This window comes from Montipora capricornis, chromosome 11, assembly GCF_036669925.1.
Source record: "Montipora capricornis isolate CH-2021 chromosome 11, ASM3666992v2, whole genome shotgun sequence".
NCBI lineage: Eukaryota > Metazoa > Cnidaria > Anthozoa > Scleractinia > Acroporidae > Montipora > Montipora capricornis.
In genome coordinates this window covers 17,316,184-17,326,183 of record NC_090893.1, presented here as the reverse complement: position 1 = coordinate 17,326,183, position 10,000 = coordinate 17,316,184, and the positions used below count along the sequence as shown (strand labels likewise).

Here is a 10,000-nt window from a genome sequence, read left to right as displayed (position 1 = left end):
CACGTAATAAATTTTGGGCCACCCCGCAGTAAAAAGAAGGAGCAAGTGTCGTTGTCGTGGCGAAGTGAAAAGCGGTTGCGAAGTTCGTCTATGTTGTCAGCAACAACCGAGTAAGAAGTCTCTCTCCAAGGCGACAGTGTAGTCAAGGTTACAGTCTTCCCAGAATTTCCTTCGAGTAATTATTTCACAACTGGTATGGTAGAGATTGAAGTTAAAGTTCCGGCATTTTGGCCGCCAACTTTGGGCTTATCTTCGCTCGATGTTTCCATCTTCGATTTGTTTCTTTCAGCCCGCTTCGCTCGCGTGTTCTCTATCGTTTTCTTTTTCATGACTCTGGAGAAAATTCGTAATTTCCTCCTTTCACAAGTTGTATCTAATACTGCGAGACGATGTTGCTGTAGTGTAGACCTAATTTTAGTGAATGCTGAGCGTTACAGTTGGTTTCTGTTCGTTTGTGTAGCTAATTGCGTAAAAGTTAAACCTTGATGAACTGAAGCATGCTACATGTTTCTGCGCGCGTGTGATCTTTAACTTTGAGAATCCTGTTGACATGTTCATCAACAAAACACACAGACATTTTCTGTTCGATTTATTTCTCAGATCGCCGAATGGCGACCACACAACCCCAGCAAAACTTTGTCGCGCAAAACTTCGATTCTGGCGAAGTCAAATCGCAGGCGGCTGCCACGAACAATGTGGTTTCTAGCCCACAGGATTTTACACAGCAAGTCGTGAGTGCGGCGAGTGCTATATCGCACGGTATCGTCGTTTCTTCGCAGAATGTGCCCCCATCGCCTCACCAAACCACTTTACCAGTGAATGCTGTTACGTTAACAGTACAACCAGCACAGCTGCAAGCTCCGCAAGCTACGTTACAACCACAGATCATCACTGCCAGTGTTATTTCTAGCGACGAGTTCCAGGCCAAGGAAGGTAGTATATCGAAATGTTACTAATCTTATGGTCCGGGAAAGGACGAATTTTCGCTCGATCGATTCCGCAATTAATGTGTTATTGTGTAAGCTTATAAATATAAGTCTACGGTTACACGGGGTGAAATGTTATTTACTTTAGTCCATTTTTTCCTTTATCGTCTTGCAGGTTTCCCGACAGCAGAAGTTCATTTTGTCGAAGCCCCATCTGATCACACCATATATCCAAACGGGACAGGGTAAGTTCTGTGTCTATATCGCTATTTATTTCTAATATCCGCTTAATGTATGTCTGCTGGGATATAAATCTCCCTTGATTTTCACTGTGAGGCGAATTCTCTTTGTTTGGTTATCGACACGTTGCGAACACCTGGCTCTGTCATTCACAAAACACATGGAATCGATACAATTGATTGCAAAGTAGGTTGGTTTTTGTCTTTCCGCAGGCAAACTCTTTATAGTAAACTAATTATTTAGCAAAAGAATCAGACCATGTTTCCCAGTTCTCGGCAATTCGACGTTTTGTTTCGTCCGCCTTTCACTACGTAAAATATCTGTTGATAATTATTCATATGTAATTTATTCCACACGTTAATTTATGATAAGTGCTCCCGATACATGGAAGCCACAAAAACAAAACATAATATTAGTATGTATAATTTTATTTAAAATAACTTGAAAGGTATTGGCACATGAACTATTATGATATTTGAAGATTTTTGCTTTATTCAGAAAGATTTTTGCTAAATGCAGAAATTGAGTCAACTTCATTTTCATTGTGCAGTTGTGAGAAATAAGCGAAAGAAATATATTTTTTTGAAAATAATCTGCTTTGACAATCACCATAGAAATTTCTAGTTCTCTTGGATATTGTTGTTCACAATGCAATGTTGGCACGACTCATGCATTAATTAGCTATCCTGTGCTTTGAATGTTGCATGTTTATTTATTAAAGTGGATTGGATATTCATGAATATAGCATTTTTACCAAGGAACCACAGCTTTTCCATGGTAACGCATTAAGGCTTTGTGAATGAATTGGAGGGAAGGAGAATTAGTTTTGAGAGCTCTGTTGATTATCAGGATCAAAGCCTCCACAAAAGGGATTTGAACGCTGAGTTTTGTCTAACTTTGAATGGCAAGCCTTTCTCACATGATGCCTGTCTCGACTTACATGTGAGTTATCTTCAAATTTCCACTTCTCTCTTTAATGTAGCTTCAGTTACTATCATAACTAAAGAATTATGACTACATGCAGTTACTTGCATTGGCAAGTGTATTCTAGTCTCATGTGATATTGTTGTGTAAGAACTTATCAGTGCTTCTTCCCTGATCATTTAAATTAAAATCGGTATTTGTTGAGGGGAAAGTTCTCTGTGAAGTTTTTTTATGGTGCAAGAATTCATCTCATCAAATCCTAGTATTTTTCTTTCTGCTCTGAAGAAACAAATAATAGAATACATGTACAGCATGTGCGATCATTTCCTGATATTTTGTTAGATTTCTTGCTCTCTGGGGTTTAACCTTGAGTGAGAAGACATTTACTGTATAAATACAATTTTATCTTTTGGTCCAGATAGTGAAATCCTTAAGTGTGGACATTTCTTTGAATACAGAATTATTTAGAGCTGCAATGTACAATCCAACTGTACTAATCTCAGTCTGTAAAGTGTTGAGATCCAATTGTGTGACCATTCTAGTGAAAGCTACAAACTGTATATTGAGAAATATTTTCTTTAATGCTCTTTATTATAGGGTTCTGAACTTAATTCTAACCTTTGCATTTACATGTATGGGTGAAATTCTGAATCAAATGAAAGCTACTAACCAACAATTTGCTGTAATGCAGTTTATACAATGTACTTTAAAGCTAGCTGCAACATTAATCTTAATTTACAGAACAAAATTTATATTTCATTATAAATATGACATTGAAGTGAAAGCATGCAACGCATTCTTCAATATTACCTTTTTGATCAATTTGCCTAGGAGAGAGTCAAACTTTTTTTTATGAGTGAGAATGAAATTCTAGTTTTTCATTTTCCATTGGCATTCATTTTGGAGCCAGTACAGCGAAAAATATTTTTGCAAAATACTTCTGATCACTATTAATATTATTTTGGTCAATGACATAGCCCTACATGTAAATTTTAATAAGTTCCCCACTTAGAGTGTTTTCACATTTCGTCACGGTGGCCATGTTGATGTCCGTGAACAAAGGAATGGTGGCCATATTGGGGTCTCCAAGTAATCCTCCGGAAATCAAGCTCTATTATCATGCAAACGTTTGTTTCGATGGGAAAGAAAGGTTACTGATCACTTGAGTGAAAACATTCTATAAGTGAGTCAACCAGTAATATTTATTATTAATTGGCGACATGTCTACATGTAATCAGGGTTCTCAATGGAATTTTGAACAGCTGTTGCTGTGCTATTTTCAGCCGCACTGCAACTGATTGACTCAATGATCTACCGATCAAGCGGCACCCGTAGCAGGTGTTTATACAGGTTTCATGATAACCCTGATAATCTACTGTAATCTCCTTAAATTATTACACTGTATGACTAAATAGGAGTGTTGTACGTAAGATTAGGATTTTGTTTTCATAGTCTTTGTGATCATTCATAATGCAGAACAACGCAATTTTGTGATTAGGATGGCTGGAAATAATATGTTTGTTCCTTTACTTTTTGGAATGTTAACCAACTGATACACATTGTTCGTCTTTGATGCATGGGTTGTTGCGTAATTGGTGGGATAAAAATACAGGCTGATAGCTGATGTGTGCAGCAAATTTGTTAACGTTTGTTCGATCTTACCCCACAGTTCATGGCTTGTTGAGCAGATATGTTTTTTTTTTTTTCTGCTCAGTTAATTTAATTAACTCATTGACTCCTGAACTCCTCCCCCCTTGAGAAGTAAAATCGTCTGGCATTAATTAGACCGAGTAACATCTATTATGTCTCACTCCCAGTGGTCAGTGGGTTAATTACATTCGATCGAAGGAGAACAGGTCCTTAAATTTTGTTCATATTTGGTGACTGCTTCGGTCTTGGCAAAATGAATCAAGATTCTTCTAAAATTAAGGGCTACCAAAATAGCCACCCCGAAGATTCTTTTGTTGGTTGCAGGGGCACCCTCGCATGGATTCTGGCATGCCTATTGATCTCGATCTGGCCCCAGTTGTTCAAACGATGGATAGCGCTATTCAGCAGATAAATCACTATCCAGCAGATAAACACTAGCAAAACCAATTGAGTTATCCAGTGGATAGTGATTTATCTGGTGGATAGCACTATCCATCGCTTGAACAACTGGGGCCAGATGCTTAGTTTTCTAGCTTGGAAACGTAGGGAAACACACTGTCGAACGCTCTTCAATAATCCGTTAGTTTAAAAGATACTGATCGATAACAATAATGATAATCAACTTTATTTATAGAGGATAACACACAACAAAAATTACTGAAAAACTTAGTGACAATGAATTAAAGACGCCTTCAAAAGACTTGTTGTTTATTTAAAGGAGCTGTGTCTGGGAACTTGGCCAAATTCAGCCACTGGGAACTGGCAACCAAATCAAGCAAAACACAAAAATACATGTAGCTGCTTGAATCATTAAAAGGAAGTTTTACATAAAGCAGCAAATACAGAAGAAGGCAGGGGTTTGCAAAGTTGAAGAAGATTAAAATGAATTGCAATAAGGGTTTTTGAAAACTGTTCAGCCTAACAGTTTTTCAAAGTTTATCTTTGTTCTTTGATTCGTGCTGTGTAAAAGTAATTCTGGGTTAACATTAAGTTGCATGGAAAGAAGGGGCGCTACTCAAAATGAAGTACACTGCTGTGACGATGGTGCTGTGACCTTTATTAAGAGAGAGAAACAATGCTTTCAGACACTTATAGACTGCAACACGCCTTACCTTGGCCACCCAAACAAACTTTCACATTTGACAATTATGTGTCAACTCAACAACCCATGCAAAGGTCTTCAATTTACAACTATGTGAATTTTGCAAGGAGGCATGACTGTCAATCAAATTCACACATCCTGATTGGCGGACAATTTGTAAAAAAGTTTGTTAGGTGGTCACAGTAAGGCGCGTCGCACTGTAAATGCATAATGCATTGTATGAAAGAATCAGTTGTTACCTCTTGTTTGACTCTGCATCTGACTCTCTTTCAGGGGCAATGCCTACTATAATGATGCAACAATGTTTGCCCAACAAGCCACAGCACCTTATCTTGATGCAGGGCAGCAGCAACAGAATTTTGCAGCTGCAACTACACAAGGGGCTGTCTCAAGTGGACAGACAGGTTATATACAGGTTACACCAGCTGGGACAGCGATGCAGGCGCAAAGACATCCTATAACACACACAACAAGGGCATCTCCTGCTACAGTAAGTTCATTTGGATTCAGGGGGAAAGGGAAAAATTGTTGAGGGAAGCTTGTTCAATGCCATGACAAAATGACGATAAACTTAACATGCTTTCATTCAGTTAAAGTTCATTTCAATAAATCAATGCTGTCAACAGAAATAGTGCAAATCTGGAAGAAGATTCTCTCAAGTACCCTAACTTCACTTGCTCTGGATAAGCAACTGTTAACCAATCTGGATCAAGTAGTAATCATGCCCTCCTGATTACCAAAAGTGCCCTCATGATTAAGAACAGATTTATAATGCCCTCTGTCTCAACCAATCAGCTTTCGGTAATTTTGCCCCGTCCGTGATACACCTTAAATAGAGTACTGGTCTCCACGAAATAACTACAGTAATGAGAGGAAGCAGCTAGGGGCACCCTCTGACACTGTTGAGGTGACCACATATCATGACATCCTTTCTCATGTTTTTGAAGGTTCAATGGCTAGTTGATAACTACGAGACCGCAGAAGTAGTGAGTTTACCAAGGAGTACCCTGTATAACCATTACTTGCAACACTGCCAGGCAAACAAACTGGACGCTGTGAATGCAGCAAGCTTTGGGAAACTGATCAGATCAGTTTTTATGGGATTGAGAACAAGACGCCTTGGCACAAGGTCAGAAATAATTACAAATGTATTTTATATTGTTTCTTCTTTCTGGCATGTTTGAAACCTCTTTCTTAACACTTAATCCCACAAACCATTCTCCTGTCGTTGTTAGGTTTGAATGAAGGCATGATTTTAGTCAGATTTTTCTACTCTGTCAAAAAGATGAAGCTTTTGTTTTAATGACTGCCTTTAACCCATTTTTTAGGTCCTGTTCTCACTTCAATAACGGTTGGTACCCCCTCAATTTCACTCACACCTCAGCTACTTTCTTTCCCCTCCCCTTTCAAATAATATTATGTTGGGTGTACAGTACACTGTATACAAGACTTCAGTGTCTTTCACATCTGCAGAAAAAAAATGTTTATAAAAATACTTTTGTTTTGTTGTTTCTGTGGTATAACAGGGGTAACTCCAAGTACCACTATTATGGAATACGCATCAAGCCAAGCTCACCACTCAATGCACTGTCTGAAGAATCCCAAGTGGCTATGCGGCAATCTCCATCCACGCAGAAGAGGTAACTCGTTGGAATTTTGAAAATCCTTTAATACTTTATACATGGAGCTATCCAGTTAGTTCAGGGGCATTCCACCTCAAAAAATCTAAAAATAACTATTCAAACAAAACATGGCAGCCATTTAAAAAGAATGATAGTAAAATTTGGAGTTCTAATATGTTCAAGGCACTGGTGAGATGAAGACGTTGCAACTGGCAGTGCATGTAAATGTGAAGCCCGTAGCATTGGACCCAACTTTCTCATTAGGCCATTTTGTACATACACGTGTAACTACAACAAGGTGGCAGTCATATTGCCAAAAATTCCACAAGGACCAGAGGTGGAATTTTGTCATATTTTTCTGTTTTTCACAGACTGAAGCCAGCAGCAAGGTTGGACTCGACAGACGCTGGTGAATCAGCGTCACAGTCTCCTGCAGTATCAGCTGACCAGCAAGCTCAGCAGGCACAGATGCAGCAGCATCAGCAGTACTTGGGGGATGTGACACAGGGGTTGCCGGAGTTTGATGAATTAGACCTCAAGGATGTCCCTGTTCCAGGTGAATTTTTCAACATGCACATTTTCGTTACAGTTATCCGTATTAAGCTAACTGCTGGGACCCACGTGCTATAACTTTATAACTTGCTGCTGAAAGATCATCCTGTGAACTGTCTAGTCCTGCGAAGGACAGCCGTTGTTGAAGACTGGCTGAATCGTTTCAAAATCTGAATGAAAGTTATCTTCAGTCTCAAGTTATTTCTTATACATGTAGCTTGTCGTTGGATTATGCATGTAATCATGTATCAAGTTATATGTATTGACCAATTGACCAGAGCGTACAATGTATGATACAATATAAGAGGAGGAGTCCTTCTTTGGGACTTCACTCATCATTGTGGCCAGTTTCTAGGGGAAAAAACTATCCTGGACAACCTGTTGGTTTAATATGGTCACCGTGGTTGATTTTTTCCCAACTTTATTTTGTGCTCTTCAGTACTTAATTCCTTTGCTATACAATTTTCTGATCTTATCATGTGCATCCTAAACCTTGTTTCTCTTGGCATCTGTATGTCAACAGTTCATTAAGAGGTAGATGTATGACTTGCGTCTTTCATATCTTCACTCTTCACATCCATTCTCGCTGGTTTATTACCTGTATGAACTCACAAGAATGACCAGCTTGATACAGTAGCTCAAGGGAACAAAACCCGGCTTTGTGCCTCAAGTTTTTTTGCTTTCCTTTCATTACTGCTGTTATTAGTATCATTAATGTGTTCATTCGGGAGGCGCGGTGGCCTCATGGTTAGTGTGCTCGACTCCGGATCGAGTGGTTCGGGTTCGGGTCCTGGCCGGGGACATTGTGTTGTGTTCTTGGGCAAGACACTTTACTCTCATGGTGCCTCTCTCCACCCTGGTGTATAAATGCGTACCAGCGAATTTAATGCTGGGGGTAACCCTGCGGTAGACTAGCATCCCATCCAGGGGGGAGTAGAAAATAGTCCTAGTCGCTTCATGCTACAGAAACTGGAGATAAGTGCCGGCCTGATGGGCCTTCTAGGCGCGTAGCAGACTTGACCTTACTTAATGTGTTCATTGGTCTAAAAATGTTAACATGGTTTTTATTGCAGGTTTTGTGTGTGTGTTTGTTGTAAAGTGAATAAAATTTAAAGATTGTTTAATTACTTTTCAATGCAGAGGGCATTACAGACCAGGATCTAGATACATTTGTTGACATGTACAGAGAACATTGTGAGGTATGCTTGAACATACATGTAAGGATTTACCAATTACTTGTTTGATACATTATTGCCACACAATAGTTATAATAGACCTTTAAATCACTGATACATTTGTGTCCATTGTTTTTACCTGTAGGCTTTCCTTGACGTTGTGGTCAACTTACAGTTCACTGTTGTTGAGTCACTGTGGCAGACATTTTGGCGACACTCAGCAGCTGATAACAAAACTGGTCAGGGAGAAGATCAGGATGGCCAGAAAGATGCAGGGTATGTGTGTCAGTAATCACATCTTGTTAAATATCAAATGGGGAAATTTTTTGTTGCAGTCCCTACCCATGCAGTAGGGACTGCAACGCTCATAACCCCTTCACGCTCATAACCCCTTCATGTGTAATGGTTTGGTTTGGTCTGGTCACACTGTGCGCCAGACGCGTGGCACTTAATGTCACAAGCTTTTCATTTCAGTATAAACATGTCCAGGCCAACATAAGCTTTCTTTGCTACTACCCCCTAAGAAGAATCCGAGGTATAATTTAGGACATCCTAGGACCTACGCCATGCCTCATTTTAGCGCTAATCATTTTAAGAACTCATTTATCCCGAGCATGTGCATTTGATGAATGTAAGGTTTTGATGGTTTTTGTGGATTTCTCAACTTAACGGAACATTAATTTGTACATAGTTTTACTTATATACAGTAGTTTTTAGAATTTATATAGATTATTCGTAGTTTTTTTTTTCAATTAGTATATATTTTTAGCATGTAATTATTTCCTTTTACGCAATTCAGTCCACGGACTGCCATGTTGTGATTTTTTAATAAACAATCTATCTAATCATTGTTCAATTTGTAAAGATAATCACATGATTTCAAGTGCAATTTGGAATAAATAAGCACAAGTGAATTTTTCCAAAAACGAACAAAATTCTGGGCAAGTGCAATAATACATGTAAATATTTACAGGTGTTTTTTTCTTCCAAATTGCATAAGAAAGATCGTGCAATTACTTAGTAATGATAATTATTATATGGCTTGTGTTTGTAGCCGATATAATGCGCGCTCTGATTGGCAAATTGTGACTTAATTCTAGGGCATTATTCTCCCTCACGACGGCTACAGCAACGAAAACGTTAGTCGAAAATATAACTTAGCGCTATCGTAAGTATTCGCGATTAATCCGTCTTGTTCACATTGTACAATACAGGCGAACTATCCTGTAAATGGATGGGTACGAACGGTTTTAAAGTCAAAACTGTTAAAAACGTTTTCATTGTTATATGCTCACGTTGTCGTCAAAACCTAAAATTTGGTGATTTCACGTTGTTGTTTTGTGGAGTACGGCAGAGAAATGCACGGAAATTCGTGTTGCACGTGCAGCACGAGCATTTTTCCTTTTTCAACCAATAATATTCTTGCTTTGTGGCGTTGCCGTAGCCGTAGCCGTCGTCTTTGCTAAAACTCCCTAATATTCCCCAATACGACCCTCGCGCTCGGTTAGTAAGAAGTTATTAATTTCTTTCAATATTTTCAGTGATGATGGGGAGTATGAGAGCCGACTCTCTCAGTCCAAACTGTTACAGCTGTGTGAATATGATCCGATCATTACCTTTGTCAAGGCGTGTGACCAGCTTCTTTATCAGACTTTGGTGGAAGTCCTCATTCCTGATGTGCTGAGACCAATTCCAGGTATGAAGCAAGAATTTACCCACATGGAGGGGGCATTTCAGTCTTTTAGCTGTATAGAAATTGCAATCTTTGATATTGTCAGTGGTCCTTTTCTCAGAAAACCAGTGGAAAAA

The 10,000-nt window shown here is 39.0% G+C and overlaps 1 protein-coding gene across 4 annotated transcripts in view; it reads left to right on the top strand.

Moving 5' to 3' along the window:
- Positions 1 to 10,000, top strand: part of LOC138023561 (DNA-binding protein RFX2-like) — a 27,969-nt gene that overhangs the window by 9,809 nt on the left and 8,160 nt on the right. The window contains exons 1-10 of one of the 4 annotated variants that reach the window (XM_068870568.1): positions 1 to 147; positions 601 to 933; positions 1,102 to 1,171; positions 5,116 to 5,332; positions 5,790 to 5,971; positions 6,369 to 6,482; positions 6,836 to 7,020; positions 8,157 to 8,215; positions 8,337 to 8,467; positions 9,733 to 9,887. The exon at positions 1 to 147 is cut by the window's left edge and continues 1,987 nt beyond it. In XM_068870568.1, coding sequence (XP_068726669.1) covers positions 609 to 933; positions 1,102 to 1,171; positions 5,116 to 5,332; positions 5,790 to 5,971; positions 6,369 to 6,482; positions 6,836 to 7,020; positions 8,157 to 8,215; positions 8,337 to 8,467; positions 9,733 to 9,887 — 1,438 coding nt within the window. In that variant the 5' untranslated portion in view covers positions 1 to 147; positions 601 to 608. Of the gene's footprint in view, positions 194 to 600; positions 934 to 1,101; positions 1,172 to 5,115; positions 5,333 to 5,789; positions 5,972 to 6,368; positions 6,483 to 6,835; positions 7,021 to 8,156; positions 8,216 to 8,336; positions 8,468 to 9,732; positions 9,888 to 10,000 lie in introns of all 4 variants that reach the window. The other 3 variants (XM_068870567.1, XM_068870566.1, XM_068870565.1) reach the window with 3 other exon arrangements.